The sequence below is a fragment of the Podarcis melisellensis genome (genome assembly GCF_964234715.1).
Source record: "Podarcis melisellensis genome assembly, chromosome: Z".
NCBI lineage: Eukaryota > Metazoa > Chordata > Lepidosauria > Squamata > Lacertidae > Podarcis > Podarcis melisellensis.
The window spans coordinates 28672272-28695224 of record NC_138547.1 but is presented as its reverse complement, the minus strand read 5'-3'; the positions used below and the strand labels follow the sequence as shown (position 1 = coordinate 28695224).

The window sequence follows — 22953 nt, the reverse complement described above, 5'->3', positions numbered from 1 at the left end:
TGTGGCCAGCATGACTAAGCCGCTTCTGGCAAACCAGAGCAGCGCACGGAAACGCCGTTTACCTTCCTGCCGGAGTGGTACCTATTTATCTACTTGCACTTTGATGTGCTTTTGAACTGCTAGGTGGGCAGGAAACTGATAGGTAGTTAGAAGGGAAAAGGTGGGAGTTCAAGTGTGTGAGAGAGAGCTGGACTAGAAGCAGAAGGCAGACAGAAACCTGAGAGGGAGAGAGATGCTTGATTCCTGTTTAAATTCAAGGCTGTGGCTATGGAGGAACACTCCTTATTGGAGTGTTAATGCTGTGAGCCCCTCCAGCAGGTTACATATATGCTCATTGCACATATGTGTCAATAGGCCATATATCCTAAAGACACGGAGGTGTCTGCTGTCTCTCATTCCGAGGAAGCCGAATGCCTGGAACCCCTGGAATCTCCCACCACACAGAGATCGGGGTGGTGTGCAACAGGACAATCAAAATGATGTATGGAGGGGACATGTGAAATTTAGAAGACTTGGTGTAACTGGGAGTGGACGTGACAGAAATGAGTGCAAGTTCCCTTCAGACTCCGACAGCAAATTCCCAGACTCAAAATGTGCCCAGAAGCACCCTGTTCTTTAATTCTGCCTGTCTATCTGTCTTTTGAACCTGACTCTGGTGTACAAGGAACACAGGAAGCTGCCTTGTACTGAGTCAGGACATTGGTCCATCTAACTCAATACTGTCCACACTGACTGGCAGTAGCCCCCAACAATTTTAGAAAGGGGGTCTCTCCCAGCCCAACCTGGAGGTGCCAGAGACTGAATTTCAGACCCCCTACATGGAAAGCAGATGTTCTACTCCCAAAGCCTTGGTTCTTTCCAAAATCAATCAAGTTTAAGGGGTCCCATAAAATGTAGTAGTTTCACCAAGTCTGTCCACCCCCTTAAAGCTTAAGTCCACACACACACACACACACACACACACACACATTTTTATAGGTTAGCCAGTCCGTTTAAATTTTTTATATAAAATAAGTATTGTTTCTTTATCTGTTCCGTGTCCATGCACCATTCAGGGCAGCTTACAATAATGTAAAAACACAGTACAACCAGAAATGACCAAGATAACAACTTCACAATAATTCACAATAAATAATTCACAAACACAAACCAAAATAAGATATTTCATTCCATTCTCCCAACTTTTTTAAAAAACTACATATGACCCTCCTAACCATTAAGTTCATTAATTCACAATTCACAATTATTTCCCTATGGTTTTCCCAAGATTCTTTCTGTGTGTTTTTTCTTCTTCTTCTTGTAAACATAATAATTGTAATGGCTCCATCTTGTGGTGAGATGAAGACTAGCACCCCATGTGAAACAGGGCCTGGTTGTCACTGAAGAGTTATTAAGGAGAGTTAGCCACACCGAAATATTGTGCTACATTCTCCTGAGACTTGTCACCAAATGAATAAACCAGTGTCTGGTTTGTATGACTGCAGACTACTGGTGAGGTGGTTTGTGCTGGTTTACTGCAAGGCTCACACAAGCCACTCTTGGGTTCCTATACCAATAATTAGGAACTGTCACCACTTTGCAACTAAGCCAAGTTTTACTGCCTGCGCAATTTTCTGAAGCATATTAATATGACCTTTGGAGAAGTTTGTAAGTAAACCGTTTTTTTAACTTACCTGTGGTCTTTTCCTATGCTGATGAAAGAGGGAAACTTTGGAAAGAAAGCTTTTAAGGGGATGCTTTGGGAGTCACTTTACTTCGCCGCATGTTTTTGTTACTACTACTTTAAATCTCTGCTGGAGAGCTTTATGCCTGTGTCTCTCTGTGGCCCTCAGGACTCTTCCCAGTCTACACTACCTACCCCCAATCTGCACCCCTCAATGGCCATTCTCCACGCCCTCCATAAGTGCCTTTGCTAAGCTCAAATGTGTCCCTGAACTGCAACAATGGCTTTAGCTTGCCTTTGTGGAGCATGGAGTACATGCAGAAACCTCTTGACTTTTGCATAGCTGCAATGTACAAAGGTAAGACAAACACTTGCTACTCTAGCTACTTTTACCACTGGTGCTGTGCACCACTGCCATGCAGCCCCTGTAAGGTTGTCCATCAGGGCATGTGGCCCTCCCAGGATGAAAAAGGTTTCCCCACCCCTGCCATAAGGTCAGGAAAACTGAGAACTGTAACTGGAGTAAAAGCTTACTTTAAAAAGGTAAAGGGACCTCTGACCATTAGGTCCAGTCATGGCCGACTCTGGGGTTGCGGTGCTCATCTGGCTTTATTGGCCGACGGAGCTGGCATACAGCTTCCGGGTCATGTGGCCAGCAGAACTAAGCCACTTCTGGCGAACCAGAGCAGCACACGGAAACGCCGTTTACCCTCCCACCAGAGTGGTACCTATTTATCTACTTGCACTTTGACGTGCTTTTGAACTGCTAGGTTGGCAGGAGCAGGGACCGAGAAACAGGAGCTCACCCCGTCACGGGGATTCGAACCACTGACCTTCTGATCGGCAAGTCCTAGGCTCTGTGGTTTAACCCACAGCGCCACCCGCGTCCCTTAAAGCTTACTTAATTTGAATCTGTTTCAATGCTCCACCCACCCCCAGCGCCCACCCTGACTTGTACCTCTTTGCTCAAGCGGTCCGAGTCACTTCTGTTCATGTGGATCTGCCAGCTCTTGTGTCTGAGGATCAAGATCTCCTTTGCTTGCTCCACTGGTTCTGTTTCTCCAGGCAGAGTGTGCCTGTTGTATGCTGGCACCTGGTAATACACAATGCAAGCAAGACATGTTAATCGCTAACGCTTCTTTCTTTCTTCTTTACCCAGCGGAGCCGACTCATCTGTCCATTGTAGATTGGTGCATTTATTATATTTTATATTTATACCCTGCTTTACCTCTCCAAGAAGTTCAAGGCATGCCTGCCAGGACCCTTAGGCTATTTTCAGAGACCCTTTTGTGCAAGTCACTTCCAAGGGAGGTTCCAAAAGATTCCTGTATTGCAGGGGGTTGGACTAGATGACTCTTGTGGTCCCTTCCAAATCTATGATTCTATGCTGGTGCACCGCAGTGGACAGCAACTGTGCTTGTGATAGTGGCAGCAGTAGATGCTGGTTCATTAGTGTGAATGGAGCACTCCCCCCAAAACCTTAGTCTGCCCTCTACCAGTCCCCACCTGTCTGCCTTCTTACTTACAACCTCTCCAGGGGGTGGAAACACTGCCTGTGACCCCTTTCTTCTCCCAGGTCTCAGTGTTACCCTTGGAGAACTCAGCAGGGAGAAGGATGGTGAGAAAACTAGAATTCATTGGCTACACCTATCAGTGGCTCTGGCGCCACCTACTGTTGGCCTCCCTGAATTTTACCCTACCAGTCCCAATGGACACTAACCACCACTGAGCTGAAGTGAGCAGCAGCAGCCGTGGCGTCATTAGCATATGGTCGCATTATCTGAACCGCCATTAAGTTTCTCACAGTTTCTTCAAACAATGCAACATTGGGGGGAAATGAATGTCACATTAAGGCAATTGTAGGAAATTAGCATTGGTGGCTCAGACCCAGCCACATTTTTGTTTACACAGCTATTGTTATCGACTAAAGAAAAAAAGCTCACGGTTCTCCTTGTTTTGTACAGATTCCTTTCCAATATCTTCTGGATATCATCCACCACATCTAGATTGAGACTGTCCGAGTCATTGACTGTGGTGGGGTGTTTGTCATTGTTGCTACAGTGGGCGGGGAAGAGAGAAATAGAATATTATAAAGATGCTTTATAGGTGAGAGGACAACCAGTTACTGACCTTCAAAATGGACATTAAAGCTGGAAGGAGAGAGTGAGTTCCTTTCTACTGCTGCAGCATGCTTTGTAGGACAGAGAGATACAGAGGTGACTTTCTGCACATACCCCTTTATATTACATTTAAAGTGCATTCTTTCCCCCCACAGAATCCTGCGGGAACTACCCCATTTATAAAAGTACAGTTCCCAGGGTTCTTTGGGGGAAGTAAAGGTAAAGGGACCCCTGACCATTAGGTCCAGTCGTGGCCAACTCTGGGGTTGTGGCACTCATCTCGCTTTACTGGCTGAGGGACCTGGCGTACAGTTTCCGGGTCATGTGGCCAGCATGACTAAGTCGCTTCTGGCGAACCAAAGCAGCACACGGAAACGCTGTTTACCTTCCCGCCGGAGTGGTACCTATTTATCTACTTGCACTTTGAGGTCCTTTCGAACTGCTAGGTTGGCCGGAGCAGGGATCGAGCAACAGGAACTCACCCCATCGCGGGGATTCGAACCGCCAACCTTCTGATTGGCAAGTCCTAGGCTCTGTGGTTTAGCCTGCATTTAAATGCATGGTGTGTATATGCAGCCTTGCTACTGAAACAGGTTTTCTTTAAACATTGCACAGGAAGGTACTTTATACCAAGTTGTTGAGCACCTGTGAGTCTCCAAGTGTAGCTCCTGTGGGTGTGATGCTATGCTTGGAAGTTCTCCTCTGGTGCCCACAAAGCTTCTGGAATTCCTTTCCCCGCATCATGAAGTGGTATGTATGGTTGCCTTCTATTCCCTTGAGAAGTACACAGAGCTGAAGGAGGAAGCTGGAAAAGCAACAGCCCTTCACAATCCTTCTTCAGCTGTGTGTATTTTTTTCCAAAACTCAGGTTACTTCTACTGAAGTGTCCAGAGGGCATGGGGCTCATGACATCTGCTAACAAAATAATAAGCTGCTTGTTCCTTTTAACTGCAGGATTGAACCTAGGCTCATCCGCATACAAGACATATTATCTACATCCAAACTGTGTTCTCTCCCCAACATTTCACACAGAAGGGATGCTTGAGGCATTCGGTCTTCCTCAATTTCAACACAAACCAATCTGATTTGTACCTCTGGGACTCATGTGTGGGTTGCAACATAGCTGTCTATTGGCATTTGTACTTTGCCAAACACTGCAGCACAGTTCTCAACTCAAAACACATATCAAAGTACATTTTTAATGCAGTGTTTTGAGAGAAAAGGCATTTAGAAGTAGGCATTTAAATATGAATTTCTCTCCAGAGTTATTTATTTGCAATCGCCCTTTAATGCAGAAACAGGACACTGGAACATGGGAAGCTGCCATATACTGAGTCAGACCATTGGTCCATCTTGTCTATACTGACTGGCAACAGCTCTCCAGGATTTCAGATAGGAGTTTTTTCCAGGCTTACATGGAGAAACCAGGGGTTGAACTTGGGACCTTCTGAATGCAAAACAGATGTTCTACCACTGATGTGCAAAGCAGCATGAACTGGAAACAGAGTGATCTTTCTTCCCATCCATCCATACCTCCTCCCCCAGTACCTGCTTATAACATGCAAGCAAGCAAGGAAGCAATGGCCACAATCCCAGCTTGAAGAAAGTGCAGAGTAATAGCCTGGCAAACATGAAGATTAAAATACTCTGTATATGGCAACAAGTTGATAGAAAAATGTTCTGGGGTGAGGGCAGTGCTGGGGAAAGAACTTCAGCCCTAGACCCTGGAAAGCTGCTGGCAATCCAAGTAGACCAACCTGCAGCCCTTCAAGATGTTGCTGACCTCCGGTCAGTCCCAGCCAGTATGGCCAGTGGTCAAGGGTGCCAGGAGCTGTAGTCCAACAACCACTCAGCCCTGAAACTCACTGGGTGACCATGAGCCAGTCACCATCTCTTAGCCTAACCTACCTCACAGGGATGTTGGGAGGATGAAATGGGGAGGGGGAGAACTATGTACATGACCTTAAGATCCTTGGAAGATAAAGGTGGGGCATAAAAGTAATAAATTAAAAAAAACAAATAAAAATAAGTAGAGGGTTCTTGGCTAGGTGAGCCCGTGATCTGACTCAGGATAAGGCAGGTTGCTATATTCCTGAGATGGATAAGTTGTTGTTGTAGTAGTAGTAGTAGTAGTTGTTGTTAAAATCCACTTACAGCAATGAGCTATGGGCTGGACCGCAAATGAGCTGCCCTGCTTCAGCTAGCTCAATGGCATGTTTCCTCTCCAACTTCTCATATAGGAGCACAATGCTCGATTTGGGCTGCACATATTCCCGGAGCAAAAATTTCTGGAGATATTTGCTATTGAAGTATTCTAATCTGTCCAGGGAATTTGGGGGGGGGGGAGAGAGAGAGAGAGAAAGAGAGAGAGAGAGAGAGAGAGAGAGAGAGAGAGAATATTAAGTTTTATTTCTGCCCATACAATGATCTCATGAAGGAACTGGAATTCGGGTTGCTAAAATACTTCTGAAAGCCCTGCTCCTGCACTCTTTCTATGCGCACTAACAGTGTACAATAATTAAGCGTCTGAGGCATAGAGACGCTATATCAAAATCAGAGAGCGAAACCGATTATAAATAAGGAAATAACAGGAGGTTTTAAAATAAGGAAAGGACTAGGCAAGGTTGCCCACTGTCACCTCTTCTGTTTATTATGGTGTTAGAATCACTGGCAATTGCAATAAGAAAGGACCCAGAAATAAAAGGAATAGTAGTAGGAAGTAAATCTTACAAAATAAAGGCCTTTGCAGATGATCTTATAATAACTACCGAAAACCTTACTAAATTTTTTAGAAAGAATTTATGAATTTGGGAAGGTGGTGGGATTTAAAATAAATATAAATAAAAACAAACTGTTGGCAGAAAATATGTAAGCACAGGTGAAAGAAGAATTGCAAATAATTTCGGGTCTGACAATAGTTAACGAGGTCAAATACTTGGGAATTTGGTTTACAATTAAAAATAGCAATTTATTCAATGATAATTATACAAAAATATGGAAGGAAATTAAAAAGGATATAGAAATATGGAACAGGCCGAACCTGTCGCTTTAGTGGAGAGTATCCACAGTAAAAATGAATGTACTCCCAAAGATGATGTTCATGTTTCAGATGAACCCAGTAATAGGGGGAATGGGAAGCTTCAAGACATAGCAGAAAGACATATCAAGGATTATCTGGCAGTACAAATAACCTAGAATTAAACACAAATTATTAATAGACAATAAGAACAGAGGGGGATTTGCACTGCCAGATCTGAAACTTTATTATGAATCAGCTTGCTTATGTTGGCTAAAAGAATGGATGACATTGCAGAGCTCAGATTTACTAGATTTGGAAGGTTTCGATAATTGCTTTGGGTGGCATGCCTACCTGGGATATGAAAAAGTTAAAACTCATAGAGGCTTCCTGAATCATATCATAAGGAAGCCACTATATAAGGTATGGGGGAAGTATAAAGATTTATTGGAACCAAAAGCTCCCTGGTGGCTATCCCCTATGGAGGCCATTACAGTGAAAAGAAAAAATATGGAAACAAACTGGGCCACGTACAAAGACCTATTAGAAGAAGAAGATAACCAATTGAAAATGAAAAAAATCGAAAAAATCAGACATCACCTAACAGACTTACTATAATATTACCAATTAAACGAGGTTTTTAAGACAGATAGGGAAAATGGTTTTACAACAGAAAAATCAAAATTAGATAAAGAATTAATACAAAATAAGAAAAGAGTAATATCTAGAATGTACAATCTTCTTTTAGAGTGGGAGGTGAAAGATGAAAAGGTGAAAGAAGTAATGATTAAGTGGGTAAAAGATTTTGGTAAGAATATCCAATTGTCGGCTTGGGAAAGATTATGGAACAAAGAATGGAAATTTATGGTCTGTTACACACTAAAGGAAAATTTCTTGAAGAAGTTCTATAGGTGGTATATAACTCCCAACAAACTGGCCAAAATGTATAAAATGAGATCTAATACTTGCTGGAGGTGTAAACATGCAGAAGGGACATTGTTTCATATGTGGTGGGGCTGCAAAAAAATTAGAATTTCTGGGATATTATTTATGAGGAATTGAAAAAAATGTTTAAGCAAAATTTTATAAAGAAACCAGAAGCCTTCCTCTTGGGCATTTTAGATTAAGATATTCCAAATGAAGAAAGGAGAATATCTGAATCTATATGCTACAACAGCAGCGAGAATACTGACTGCCCAAAAATGGAAAGGAGAATCAGTACCAACAAAAGAGGAACGGCAGGATAAATTATTGGAATATCTAGAATTGGCTAAAATGACAGAGACAATTAGGAGACAGCCAAACCAAAAGTTCAAAAAGAAGTGGGAAACTTATAGAGAATATTTTTTAAAAAAGCATTGTCCCCAAGTCAAAATCTGGACATGCTTTGATTAAATTTCGCAAATTACAAGACAGATTCTAAGTATAGCATATAGAAAACAGAGGAAATTGGAAAATGACCAAAGAAGCAGATTAACAAAAAGGTAAGACAGACCCGCATTGAGGAAGACGGAAGTCTGTCGGGAAAGCTAAGTAATTGGAAATCAAGAATATGGTGGCATAACCACATGATTTTATGCAGCTATTTGGATGTGATTGTTTTGTGTCTGTATTGGAACAAGTTCTGTAAGTAAAGCTTATGGATAGAAGGTGTACCTGGGATTGCCCAAGGCCCAGAGGTCTTTGGCAGGCAAGTTAGTTACTCTAGAACATGCATGGCAAAACTTGGCCCTCCAGATGTTTTGGGACTACAACTCCCACCATCCCTAGCTAACAAGACCAGTGGTCAGGGATGATGGGAACTGTAGTCCCAAAACAGCTGGAGGGCCAAGTTTGGCCATGCCTGCTGCAGAAGGTGCTGGAGGAACAGTTGGTTTCCACCTGAACCCAAGCCCTTCCCTCCCAGGCTCAAGAAACCAAAGTGGCAAGGAGGAGCACAGTCTGGCAAGCTGCATTCCTTTTTGGGCAACCTTCCAAGGGCCACATGCAAGTGTTGGGTGCGACCAGAGACAAAGAGTGGACAGAGCAAGAAATGAGAATTTCACCTATGTGCAGAAGGCTAATTTCTTTGTCCATACATTCCTCTCTACCCTCCATTCAGGCCAGTAAGAAGTGTTACCAGAATGACACATCCCAGCAAAAACACTCAGGGAGGTGGACCTGAAATACAGCTCAGGCTCTTAATCTCAGGGTTGTGGGTTCAAGCCTCACATTAGGCAAAAGATTCCTGCATACAGAGGGATGGGCTAGATGTCCCTCATGGTCCCTTCCAACTCTATAAAACTGTGATTCTGTGATTAAGTAGCGCTGGTGAGGGGCATGGCCTAGGAAAGAGGGTATGGCTGGAAATAGGGTGTGACCAAGGGAGGTTCACATGGGGTCAAAAGGAGAGAGACCTGGAGGGACATATTTGACCCCCATGCATGCAGTCCTCCTCCCTTGTTTAAAAGGAATTAGTTCTCCTAAACCCAGTGAAGGAAATTGGTATTTTATCATGAAAGTGTGGCAGAAACCCATCTGCAATAACCATCTTGGCTTTGAAGAATCTTCTTTACTGACTCTTTGATGGTGCCACTGTGAAAAATGTTCTAATGCTCAGAGGGTGAGCAACACCTGGCAATGGGGAAACTCTTTTCTTTTGTAAAGAAACTTATCTTCCAAACAATCGTGTCTTGTGTTTCATGTTGAAAGAAAAAGAGGAAGAAAAGGGAAAAGCTGTCCCATTTTGTGGTGCAGCCATCAAGCAGTGCTGAGCCACCCCTAGCAGGGACTTTGTGAAAACAGAAATCAGGCTTGTGAGTTTTATTTCTTACACTTACACATGTAGAGACTTGTATTGCTATCAAATCCTTACTTGTCTTTCCAATAATACTGTCCCCAGTGTCCTGATATATCTTCTATGCCAGCCAACAAATGATCCAAGAACTAAATGAGAGAGAGAGAGGATTTTGCTACATAAACTGTGTTGCTTTTGCATAAAGTATGCACTGTAAGAGATAGCAAGAAAACATCTGCCCACAGATAAAACAACACCACATTTTTGGCAAAGGAGACAACTGCAATTTTAAAAAAAGGAAATTTGTCTATATAGCTTCCCATTTAATCCTTCACTGGTAGATATCTTCTCAACTGCCTTTCCTTAAAATGCTCAATTTTGTGCACTTATTAAATATATAAAAAACTGGTGGTGGGAGAGGGAAACCACAAAACAAAAAGCACTATGTCAGTTAAAGATAAAGGTAAAGGTACCCCTGCCCGTACGGGCCAGTCGTGTCCGACTCTAGGGTTGTGCGCCTATCTCACTTAAGAGGCCGGGGGCCAGCACTGTCGGGAGACACTTCTGGGTCACGTGGCCAGCGTGACGAAGCTGCTCTGGCGAGCCAGCACCAGTGCAGCACACGGAAACGCCGTTTACCTTCCCGCTATAAAGCGGTACCTATTTATCTACTTGCACTTAAGGGTGCTTTCAAACTGCTAGGTGGGCAGGAGCTGGGAACGAAAGACGGGAGCTCACCCCGCCGCGGGGATTTGAACCGCCAACCATGCGATTGGCAAGCCCTAGGCACTGAGGTTTTACCCACAGCGCCACCCGCGTCCCTACTATGTCAGTTAGAGTGCCTTCCTGGCATTTCCTGAGGGTGGGTTGGGTACCCAGCATACATGGCAGCTGAGTATGTGTTACATTCAAAGTAAATTCAGAATCTTAATTCAAGGTCTTAACTGGTGATTATGGTATGACATTCCAGAACAGGATGTTTACAACACACTATGCCATGTACGCTGGGTCCCCAACCCACCCTCAGGAAATGCCAGGAAGGGCTCCAATGGAACAGCAGCTGCTATGCATGAGGAAGGTCCCAAGTTCGATCCCTGGCATCTCCAGCTGAGGCAACCACCCCAGGTGGCAGGATCCACGGGGGCAGCATATCCTGGTGCTGATTTTTAGTCCCGTCCCACCCCTTGTTCCTCATGTAGATATTAACTCGGCCCTTCTTCCCTGGAGGTTGGGGGGCCACCATTTTGGGGTTCACCTCAGGCACCAAAAACTATTGGGCAGGTCCTGTCACTGCCTCTCAGCCTAACCCATTTCACAGGGTTGATGTGGGGATTAAATTAGGAGGCTGAGAACCATGTACTCCACCTTGAGCTCCTTCTGGGGAAAGGGTGGGATAAAAATGCCATAAATAAATAAAAAATACTATTACACTTACATTTACTATTATACTTTCTTTCAAGGAGCTCAATGTGGTATAAATACATAAAGCCTTGCTGGAGCAGACTAAACACCTATTTAGTCAAGGTTCTGGTTCTCACAGTGGAAGCCTGATACCTGGAACACGAGCACAACAGCACTCTCTCCCAACTTATGCGCCCCATTCATTAATATCCAGAGGCATACTGTCTCCAGGAGTGGGGAGAGTACTCAGCTATCATGACTGGTAGCCACTAGCTCTCTTCCAAACATCCTTGCTTTCCCAGAGAGGAGAACTTACCCGAATATGAATTTGTTCTCCCACGGTGGGAGCACTTTCTTGCTTTCTGGTGACGTCTAACAAGTCAACGAGAGGACGGATGGTCATGCCCTGCCGTAGAGTACAAGAATGAGAGAGAGAGAATTTGCACATTTCATTCAAAATCTATATCAGTCACAGGGCAAATCATTCTCTCTGTTTGATGTTCAGGTGTGTGTGCTGTTGCTTATGGAGCCAACTGACACCATCTAGAAGAGGAACCTGTCAGTGGGCTCTGAAAACTACAATGTTTACAAGTAATACAGAAGATCTTGTGGTGGGGATGGAGTCCTAAGGTGTGGAAGAAACACAAAAACAGGAAAATGAGGGCTGACCATGCTTGGTTATAGAATGCAGCTGACTTTGGGGAAGGAGGGCAAAAAACCCGGGGTTTGGGGATTTGGAATGGAGCATTCAGTAAGGAGGCATGGCTGGTTGGCAGGCACACCAAGCAGGAGAATTTAACGCTACAACATTTTGTTGCAGGTAACACTTAACGGCTTTCTATTCATCTTTTGGGGGTTTGCCCACTAAAGGAGGTCATGAGGTTCAACAAGGAATGAAACTGTGGGCCAACTGTAGATGCAACACGAATGCGTCTTTACATTTAACATGCGGGATTCAGTAATGTAAACTGAACCATCTGGGATGATGAACTTTATTGGCAATGTAGCAGGTACAGAAATGGGGTTTAACACTTCTCACTCCTGCTGTTGTCCTGAAGAGCTATTTGCACTGGGAAGAAAACCCTGCTCTCACCCAGTTAAATACCAGCTAAAGAAGGGGGTTCCCCCCCCCCCCAGGATCACAGCAGGGAAGGAGAGCTTTTGGGGGTTCCCCTCTCAATATAATAAAATTAATTTATTAAAGCAAAATTACATTTTGTCTTTACAAATCTCAGGTGCCCCTTTGAGATGCTGAAGGGGGCAGAATATTTAACAAACAAAATTGATCACTCGTAGTCAGAAGGTAAGGCCAACCTTCATATTTTCTTCCTGCTTTCTTAGTTTAGTACAATATGCCAGAACTAAAATAGCCTCAAAAAAATAAACACGTCTATCTTTAATTTGCACCCTCATCAGTTAAAATGGGCTGCCACTATTTTTCTTTTATGTTTTTATTTATTTTGAGAAAGCAAATTTTGAGAAAACAATTGTTACAACGGTAAATAACAAATAACTTGTCCTGATAAAATTGCAGACTTTTATCATGAACAATTTCCCATGAGTGCTGGGGGGATTCCTGCCTGCTGAAATCCCAGTGACTACCACCGCCAGCCCAGCCCAGCCCAGCCCAAGCTAATGCTGTTTGGTACACGAAAGCTCATACCAATAACAAACTTACGTAGTTGGACTCTAAGGTGCTACTGGAAGGAATTTTTTTATGCTGTTTGAAACCTGCATGTTAAATTTGAATTCACATTAATGTCATGTGTAATAAATCACTTACCACACAGTGGGCCACACAGTGATGACTCTTTGCTTGTGAACATAATAAATGGAAACCCTACATTCTATTGGTATTCCAAGATTTGGCAAATCACACTTCTTGGGGTGTGTTGGGGGGGGGGGAATCTGACGTAAACTCAGTGTCCATAGGCCAAAATGTTTGAGATCACTTCTTTACCATTTGCTTTAATTTTATATTATATACAAACACTTTGGCTCAGGAGCATCAGGTACCACAGCTCTGGGTGCCTGTCTGGTTTTAGTACAGCCTTTATATTCTTTTTTGAAGTGAATTTTCAAAAATAGTTTTGCTTTAGACCATGGAACCCTTTGTAATTGTACGCCACACATCCCTATGTTTAAATTACATTGTTGCATCCTATATTTCTTTATTGGCAGTTCTGACAACTAATCATATTTATTTATTTATTTATTTATTTATTTATTTATTTATTTATTTATTTAAACCTCTTTGTTTTTTCATTTCTTTGTTCTGTACCTGCCTGTCATTATTGAAACTCAGTAGAATAAAGTACAATAAAATAGGAATATGTGCATAGTTTCACAAACCTAAGCTCAACTGGAAATGCAGCTCATCCCATAAAGGATATCCATGTTAATGGTGGTGCTGTTGATGTTGTTGTTTGGATTTATAACAAGTCTATATAACAGCAACAGCACCATATGATATAATTTCTATTACAGTATATCAAAAGTCCAGAATGCATTTCTGATGTCTATGGCCCCCTTTTTGTTTCTGAATATCATACCAGTTCTCTGTTACTAGTTTGCTTTACACTTGATTTTGTATTTTAATAAAATAAAATATACATTTTAAAAAACTCAATAAAGCTATTTTTTTTGGGGGGGGGGGAACTATCCAGTACCCAGTTCCAACTTTCCTGTTTCAAGTTAGATATTTAAAAATACATTTAGGTCCCAGATGTGCTATAATTAAGGATGTAGTTTAGCCACAAGATGGCAGTGCAAGGCAAATATATGCATTATATCTGTTTTACAGCACAGTATACTGTATGCTGTTCCCCCCTCCACCCCATTCAGGGCACACGATACCACAAAAAGACACAAGTTGAGCAAATCAAGTTGAGCAAATCATAGAATCTTGCTCAGGAGTTTACAAGTATGTCTGTCAACAGAAACCAGAAATTTAATTCTGGCAAAACTCTCAATATCCTCTGCTGTAGGAGTGACAAACCTAGGGCTGCCATACATTTCAAAGGCAGAATTGATGTTTTATTGGTGTTTTTGTAAAAATAATAATAATTGGGGCCTTCCTTTTTGAAATACGGCAACCCTAGGCTATCTCTTGAAAAGCCACAGGTAATATGGGGAAGCAGAGTGCAATCATTTCAAATGTGCACCAGCTGGTACACATTTGCACATTTTCAGGCATTCTCTCAAGCTAGTCAATTTCCTTGCCTGTGGATCAGCTGAGATGAGAGGCAAAAGCAGCCCACCTTTGCTGTTGGCTTTTTGAAAGTGGCAATGGAGGCAGGGGGCACCTCAGTCCTTGCCTAAGCATAGGAACCCCTGGAGTCTTTCACTGGCAGGAGAATTGGGTAGCACACAATAATATGCACAGCTGCTGACGAAGCAGCAATGCCAACTGATGCCAGCAACCCATGCAAGCACACAAGTGCATGGTGCTGACTAAAAATACCCTGTGCCTCCAGTGTTGACTCCCTCACAAGAGTTGTCACCTTTTTATTCCAGCAGCCTAACATGACTTATATTTTGGTTTTCAGTTTTAAACTTGGTTGATTTTGCTTGCTTTGTTGATTACTATTTTACATTATCTTAAGCACACCACTTAGAGATTTGATTTCATTTTCATTAAGCAGTTTTTGAATTGCTTGAAATAAATAATCGTGTATTTTGAGAGTGTGCCCAGAATCAGATCTGTGTGAAAATTTCATGTAAGGACGTCTTCAGAATAGTAGTTTACAAGTTACGAGTAAACTACAATAGTAGTTAACAAACCTACTCAGAGGAGAATTACAGTGACAGCCTTCATTTTACCTGTACAAAGACAGTGAAGAGGATCACAACAGTGGTTGCTGCAATGAAGAGCTTCTTTCTTGGATAGTCAGGGAGCAAGAAAACCAGGGAGAAACAGATGGCTCCTCTAAGCCCACCATAGGCAATAATGAACTGGTCCTTGGGTGTAACGGTGTTGACATGTGATCTGTTTATGATGAAAGTCAGGACAAGAACTCCTAAAACAGATGAAGTAAGTTGGAAAGTTATCAGGAGTGAAAGGGAATTAAACTGGTAATTGTGAAGTCTAGGCATCATCTACTCTGTACTCATCACATGCAGAGTTGCTTATGTTTCACTGCAGTTTGCCTTCTGCTAAAAACTACATTACATAAGTTATGGAACTGATGGAATTAACAGCATCGTCATCGTATTATTCCATCCCATGAATTTCAATGCAAAGGAAACACAATCCAAATGGTGGGAGGAAATCAATTACATATTGTTTGTGGAATGAAAGCAACAACAATCTGTTCTGGACCATAGCTGCCAACCTTCCTTTTTTTTGCAGGAAATTCCCTTATTCCAGCGCCATTTCCCGCTGCTTCCCGCTGCTATCCCGGATTGTTAGATATCCTGTAGACTGTCCCCGGGACAGGTGAGGCTGCTGGTCCCTTATTTTCAAATCTAAAAGTTGACACTATGTTCTGGACATGGGACAAATAAGAAAACATCAGCAGTTTCTACTCCTATTTCCATTGGAATTCTCCAGCATCCCTAGTAAAGATGAATCCCAATGCTCTGTAATGACTCCAGCAGTGACACAGGGGACAAGAGGCTAGTGATGGAGACCAAAAAGGCACAAGACTCAACACAGAGTACAGGCCCAACACTAATGGACAATCCTCAGGCATGAAAGCCCTGAACCTGGACCTCCAAATCCACCAAACTCCACCAACTCCACCAAAGCCACACACTCCACCAACACTGCTTGCCGACACAGAAAACACACCCAGTGAAAAAATCTTCGGACAGGCACAACATGCTGGACTGCAACTTTAAGGCTCTGCATTTCTCAGAAAGGAAGTGGAGCCACAGGAGGCTCCCCAGCCGATAACTATGAAAGGGCCCAGTGGCACTTGAGTGCTTGCTGGAGGAAGTCATCTGCTGCCCCTAGGCCTTGTCTTGGGGCCTTAGAGACCTGCCTCTGGACATTCTTTTTCTTTATTGGGAGAAGGAACACCAGTGCTGGTGGAGAGGATATTTAATCCTTTCCTCCTCTACCACTTTTCCAGTCTAAGCATCTCCCCAAAAGCTGCTATTAACTGTTAAAAATACGAACACATACACATATATATGCACTATGCTTGCATTCTTCTTCCCAGCAGAACAAATAGCACTGGTGATGGGTAGATACAGGGATGCGTATGTAAACACTGTGCAATTGTGATCAGATCCATGCATGAACTTATACCATCTTTCAAGGGCTCTATACCTAGTGCTCTCCAAAGGAGACAGAAAATGACTGTGAAGCAAATGTACGACCAACTCCACTCATGATTGTCACCGATGGTGGAGACTCCTAGGAAGATGAAGATGAGGGTGTCACTAACACTGCTCCACATCTTCATGAAGTATTTAATGGTCGTGTGGGACTTCAGAGAAATGTTGGCCTCCACATAACGTTTCATGCCCATTGCGCATGCAATAATTCTGAAAGAGAAAATAAAAGAAAGGTCCGCACACTTTTCCACTTCAGGCAGCAGTGGGGAATCTCCAGCCCACAGAAAGCCAACAAGCCACACAGGAGGGCTTTACAAGTGCCAACAATCAGCCTATTGCCACTTGCAAAGTCTTGTTCCTTTGCATGTTCTGCTATGATTGCAAAGTCTCACAAAGGCATAGGGCCAACAGTCAGCTGATCAACGGAGCCTTGCAAAGCTCTGTGCCTTTGCCTGTGTGGTTTGATTTCATACAAGGGTTTCTAGACCTACCTAGAAATGCTGGAAATTGAACCTGGAGTCTTCTGCATACAAGACAGATGATCTACCACAGAACAATGGCTATTCCCATTCCTTTCCAAACCACAAATCATAATGCAATACATGGACTGAGGGCTTATCTACCTCTTTTCGGGCATTTTAAGGCCTGCACTTTAAAGCTCTGAGTGCCACTTTAATTTTTGCTCCAGACATGTCCCTGCAAAAACTTGCTCTCTAAAGCTGAATCAGAGCAAACAGCTATTTGGGTTTTCCACAGATTGCCATTTTCTTCGGTTCAGCTTTAAAGAGCAGGTTTTCATAAGGTAAGCTCTGGAGCAATTAAAGGGGGGCTCGGACATGGAGCTTTAGAGCACAAGCTGGAAAGCGCAGAGGAAAGGTAAGTGTGGATAAGCCCTGACAGACTACATTTGAAAGAAATCACATCCCAATTTGTGCCTGTTCATATAGCTACAATAAATAGTTTTTTGTCCCTGGGCTAATTTTCCAAAACTTTCTGTTTACCACACTGATTTCCATTGCCACCACCCTCATAATCCTAACCACAATTCCGATATTTCTGAAAGCTTGGACTTTAGGCCCAGTTTGGTTCAACACTGAGCCATGCAAGCCTGAAAAACTCTGAAGTCCCTCAATCTACTTACGCCACAATACCGGACAGGTGGAACATTTCTGCTGTGAGATAGGACAGGTAACTGTAGAGGAAGACAAAAAGGGGCTCAATCACACGAATATTTTTGGTGAATCGTGTAGTAAAGGCGGCTATCATGCCAAACAGGAGGCCCACCAAGACCCCGCCGATTCCGACCACAAAAAACTTCCCAATTCCTGCGAACACATCCGCTGTTTTAATTGACGGCATTTCACAGAAGGACCTGAACAGCTTATACAAGACCTAAGAAGAAGACAGAAATGAACAAAACAGAAAGGTTTTAGTGGGGAGAGATGGAGAGAGAGAGATCTTTACAAGGTGGGATCCCCATGTGGTGGAACATGTGGCAAATTAATCTTCTCCATTTTTGCTTATTATTCTGGTCCTTTCACCTTTTGTCTAAGCAGGATTACTGAAACCATAAGTGTGTTGCATTTATCTTTTGCATTCCTGGCATGGCAGAACCCAGCATGGAGCATACAGACATTCCCAGAGGTCTCCCATCTAGGCATTGACCATATCCAGATTTCCACATATCCAATCCTGTTCTTCCTCCAAGCAGCTTGGGGCCATGTATATGGTTCTTCTCCCATGCCATTTTATCCTCCCAACAAATCTAAGAGGTAGGCTAGGACAGAGGTGTAGTGGTCTAGGATTGTGCAGTGCAGGAGGAAGGTCATCAAAGACCCATTACTATTTCTGAAGCAGGGTCCCAACAAGGTCCCTGTCTCCAGCATCTTAGAGTTGCCCAATCAGCTTAAATGGGGAGCTTTTTAACCACTGGAAAGAAGTCTTCTCACTCTTTGGGCTGTTTTGAGTCCATCAGAGTAAAATGAAGTTAGTCGGCCATTGAGGATTGGCTCCCAGGGTCACTCTGGAGAAGGCATGTGGGAAGAGCACCAAGGAGTTGTTCTCTATGCTTCAAAGCTATGAATTTATGAAGACTGAAAACACAAGGTGCCTCAGTTTCAATAAATACTTTGTGCAATGGAACTTCAAGGAAAACACAAGTCATTCTGAAAGAAGATATTGGAGCACTTCAAATCATTTACTCATCTATGTACAGAGAAAATAGTAGGTCTGGCTGAAAGACAACACATGGAGATCTGCATTGATCACTGCAATGCATTCTCTAATTATTATTATTATTGTATAATAACAATAAGACTTTATAAGTCTTAGGGACTTTATAATTTTAGAAGGGGGCGTAGCTCTGGGGTGTGTGGCTGTGACTATCATGAAGTGTCCCTGCACTTCTGTATTTGCCACCACACGACAAAAGCACATGAACCTAACCCTTGAATAATTTGTAAGTATATATAAATAAATTAACTTACCAAATGTGTGGTGTTTTTCTATGTTGGGGAAGAGGGCCTAACAGCCACATTTTCACACTTTACTTTGTTGTATATTTTGTGATTTTAAATCTCTGCTGGGGTTCTCTCATCAAAGAGTATTTGCCCCAAACCTGGATCTTGGCATCCAGGGAATTATCCTTTTATATAACTATTTTTCCTAGCAACCAACAAAAAATCCATCCAAGCAAGCAAGAAGCATTATCAATCTAGGCACGCAAAAATGTCCAAGGAGGGTACAATGCAGGTCTGGTGAAGGATGTAGCCTGTAGAGAATTGATGTGACTGGGGAGAGGGGTGAGACTTGAGGGCCAGATAAAAAGACCTGGGGGCCACATTTGGAACGTGGCCCAGAGGTTTCCCATCCCTACCCTAGAAACAGCACTTCCATGCACATCAAGGTCTCAAGAAGATGTACTTACAACTGTCACAGCATCATTGAGAAGAGATTCTCCAAATACCAAAATGTGAAGCTTCTCATTGACATGTATCTCTTCAAACACAGACAGCACAGCAACAGGGTCAACAGCTGCAATCAAGCTACTGAACAAGAGGTTGTGAAGCAAAGATATATCACGGAGCTGGAAGGTGTCCACTTGGCATATCCCATAGAGCGAGAATCCAATTCCAAAGACGTTCCATATTGTCCCCACAACAGCATATAAGAGGATCGTCCCAATGTTCTCAAAGAAGGGGCGACTGGGCATGAAATAGCCAGCATCCAGGACAATGGGTGGCAGGAGGTAGAGGAAGAAGATGTCACTGTCCATGACAGGAGGGGATTTGTCGTTTAAGCCATAAATGATCCCTCCCATGATAAGCCCCACGAAAATCAATAAGCAGCTTTCGGGGACAACGGAAGGTAGTTTCTCAAACAAATGGAAACCTGCAAAGGTCAAGAAGCAACATTAGTGGGAAATCAGAAGCATTTGTTGCTTTGTGGTCATTTCAGCTTATGTGCTTGTGCCCCCACCAAACCAAGTGCCGTGTGAATTGTGGGTCAGGAAGCAGAAACTAATCACCTGGTGGGCTGGAGTCAGAACTAGTATGCATTAAAGCTGAACCTATCAAATTCCCACTTTCCAAAACAATATATGGGAAATCAAATACTATCCTTCAAAATTTGCACTTGTCCAATTTTGTGATGCAGTTCTTCAAATGACATTTACAAAAATGCATGTTAGGGGAGAGGGTGCATAAAAATGAAGATATTGGTGAACATAACACATACAGTAAAGTGGAGAAAATTGCTTGGGGGAAAAGGTGCACTTGAGTAAAAATGCAATGATTAGGAGAAATGTGCACTAAAATGCTGGTGGGGATTATCCATTTTTGTGTCATTTTCAATGGACTTTTGATTTGTTACATTTCAATGGATGTGCATTAGCTTAGTTTATCATAAAGGTGGCTGGGGGCAGTGTGGCTGTCTATGGTAGGTGGACTGTGGCTAAAATTATGTGCACACTTCTTTTCAAACCAGCAGTGGGAGCACAGTGGATGCAGGGTAAATAGGTGTGTACAGTGGCGTTGCAAGGTGGGGGCGGAGATTCCATGTCTGGGGGAGTGACAAGAAGGCACCCCGCGGGGGTGATTGCCCTGCCGTCCCGGCCTGTGTGCATCGGCACAGGCAGCCATCGCACCGCCACAGCCGCATGTGGAGAATCCTCTGTTTGTGGCTGCAGCTGCGAGCAGAGGATCCCGCCACCGTCTGTAAGGCGTTCGAGCACCACCAGCAGCAAACCACTATGTTGTACAACACATGCGCAGTGTCGCACGCATGTGCTGTATGTAGTGACGCTGCACATGCGCTGTACATAGCGGTCTGCTACCGGCGCCACCCGAGTACCGTACGGATGGCAGTGGGATCCCTCCGTTGCCACTGCAGCCGCAAGCAGAGGATCCCACCACCGTCCATACAGCGCTCAGGCGGCGCTGGTGACAAAACGCTAGTACAACGCATGCACTGTGTCGCACACATGTGCTGTGCGTTGCAACGCCACACATGCGCTGTACGGGCAGTGGTGGGATCCCTCCACCACAGGCAGGAGCCACTTACAGCAAGCTGGCAGTCCCCCTCCCTCGCTGGCTCTCTGTAAGCGGCTCCTGCTTTACAGCGAGCCAGGGAGGAAGGGAGGCCATCTGAGAAAAGTTTCCAACCCAATGCGATTTTGGTTTTAAACACAGTGTAAGAAGTCTCTATGGGAGTATATTGCATTTAAAAATGGGGTATCAGAGTTTTTAGGGGGCTAACCAGGTTGGGATAGCTGGGATAGCAGGCTTGTTGGGTTTTGAATGCTTTATGTAGATTTTACAATTTTGTTGTTCTGTATGGGACAATGATAATAAAGATTATCGTGTCGTATCAGAGGGAGGGAGGGGGACGCACGGGAGCCGTGGCTCCTGAGAGGATGAGCTGCGCAGCTTTGCACACGCCCCGGCAAAGCGGCATAGCTTCCCCTGACGGCTCAGGGTACTTGGGAGTCGTGGGGTAGGGCACAGAGGTGTAGGAAGGGGGAGCGGACCACCCCAGGTGTTTTTGCTGAGGGGGTGACATTTGGCGCCCACCCACGACTCCCAAGCCTACCCTGAGTGGTCGATGTGTGGAGGTGTGACAAAAAAAATTCCACACTGGGTACTATTTGGGTTTGCTATGCCTCTGGGTGTGTATACACACTGCCTAGGTGTTTCTTTCTAGTAAGTATTTCTCCAGCACTTTGCAGTCTCCCTAGCTGCCCACTTTTCCTGATCTAAAAAAGCCCCTAAGAAGGAGATACCCCGTGATGTCTTCTTCAGAGCTTTAACTGAATTGCAGAAAGCGGGGGGGGGGGGGGTTCCTGCAGAGAGCAGATCATTAACTAAATAGTTTTTAGAATGTATTTATTATTATTTAATGTATTTATATCTTGCCTTTCTCCCAAGCTGGGATTCAAGGCAGCTTACAATATTTAAAAAAAAATCATTATAAAATACAAAGTAATAAAAACAAGGTCATTAAAAGCAATTGTTAAAATGCATTGAAACACATATAGGACCATCATTATTAATTAACCAGCAATTAAATTACGCTTTGTCCTGACAGCAGCCCAGTGGTCAGCATTGTCTGCACCTTAGTTTTCAAATGCCTGTCAAAATAGGAAGGTCTTAGCTTGCACGTGGAAAGACAACAAGGGGGGAGCCAGTCTAACCTCTCTTGGGAAGGAATCCCACGATACGGGAGCAGCCAGAGAAAAGGCTTTTTTCTTGTGGCACCGCCAACCGTGCGGTTGGTGGGACTGAGAGAATGTGCTAACCCAAGAATCTTAGCATTCAGGTGGGTTTGCAAAGGGACATAAGATCTTTCTGCTAACCTGGGCCCAAGCTATATAGAATGAAAGAAAGGACATTCACAAACATCCCTTAGCCATCTCAAAATTAAGGGATGCACAATTGGGGGGGGGGTCCTGCATCCCAAGCATTTTCGGATCTAGCCCTACCTTTAAAAATAGCTAGAGGTATTTAGATTTCAACAGCTGCTCGTTAAATACTTTTCCAAGCAAAATATATGATGTGGTCAACGCAACATAATCTTTCAGAAATACATTTAACTTTTTTAAAAAAAATATATACTCAGGGTTTATTGTCTGCAGTTCCCAAAAGCTTTTGAGTGCCTGTAATCAGAGACGGCTTTATTAGTTGTGGAGAATTCAATTTAAATGTACGTGAATCATTCATACTTCAAATGAATGGAAAACATCAATGCAGCCTTCTAAAGCCTCCATCCATACTGCTGCACAATGTAGCCGGCTACTTTGTGCATCTGAATAATACATTAATGGGGGGATTCTTACTGTCTCATTGGAAAGATTCAGCTGTTTTATTGCTCTTGAAGGAAACAAATGGATTGGAGGAGGTTGGATTTTTTTTTATAGACAGATAGCAATCAGAGAGGCCTGTTGCAGAGTCCCTGTACAGACAAAACAAGAGCTTCAAAGTGTTACAATCAGTGTTTTTTTTTTCTGGCAGCACCTTTTCCCCCTAGTAAAAAAGCACTGTTTACAATTTAAACCATGCATTATGTTATGTCACAGTTTGTATTGCTAAAATAACTCATTGATACACCTCTATAAAGATTTGGACATGGTCTGATTTCTGTGAACTTTCTTGATTGTTTCACAGGACGCTGGTGTGCAGTTTTGGCATTTGGCATTGCT

The 22953-nt window shown here is 43.4% G+C and overlaps 1 protein-coding gene across 1 annotated transcript in view; it reads right to left on the bottom strand.

Moving 5' to 3' along the window:
- Positions 1–22953, bottom strand: part of LOC309361987 (sodium/hydrogen exchanger 2-like) — a 29765-nt gene that overhangs the window by 6000 nt on the left and 812 nt on the right. Inside the window, exons 2-10 of the mRNA XM_081897408.1 lie at positions 19186–19649; positions 17401–17651; positions 16252–16469; positions 14799–14995; positions 11293–11382; positions 9654–9724; positions 5938–6102; positions 3607–3718; positions 2622–2756 (exon numbers count right to left, since the gene is read on the bottom strand). Coding sequence (XP_081753534.1) covers positions 2622–2756; positions 3607–3718; positions 5938–6102; positions 9654–9724; positions 11293–11382; positions 14799–14995; positions 16252–16469; positions 17401–17651; positions 19186–19649 — 1703 coding nt within the window. The remainder of the gene's footprint in view (positions 1–2621; positions 2757–3606; positions 3719–5937; positions 6103–9653; positions 9725–11292; positions 11383–14798; positions 14996–16251; positions 16470–17400; positions 17652–19185; positions 19650–22953) is intronic.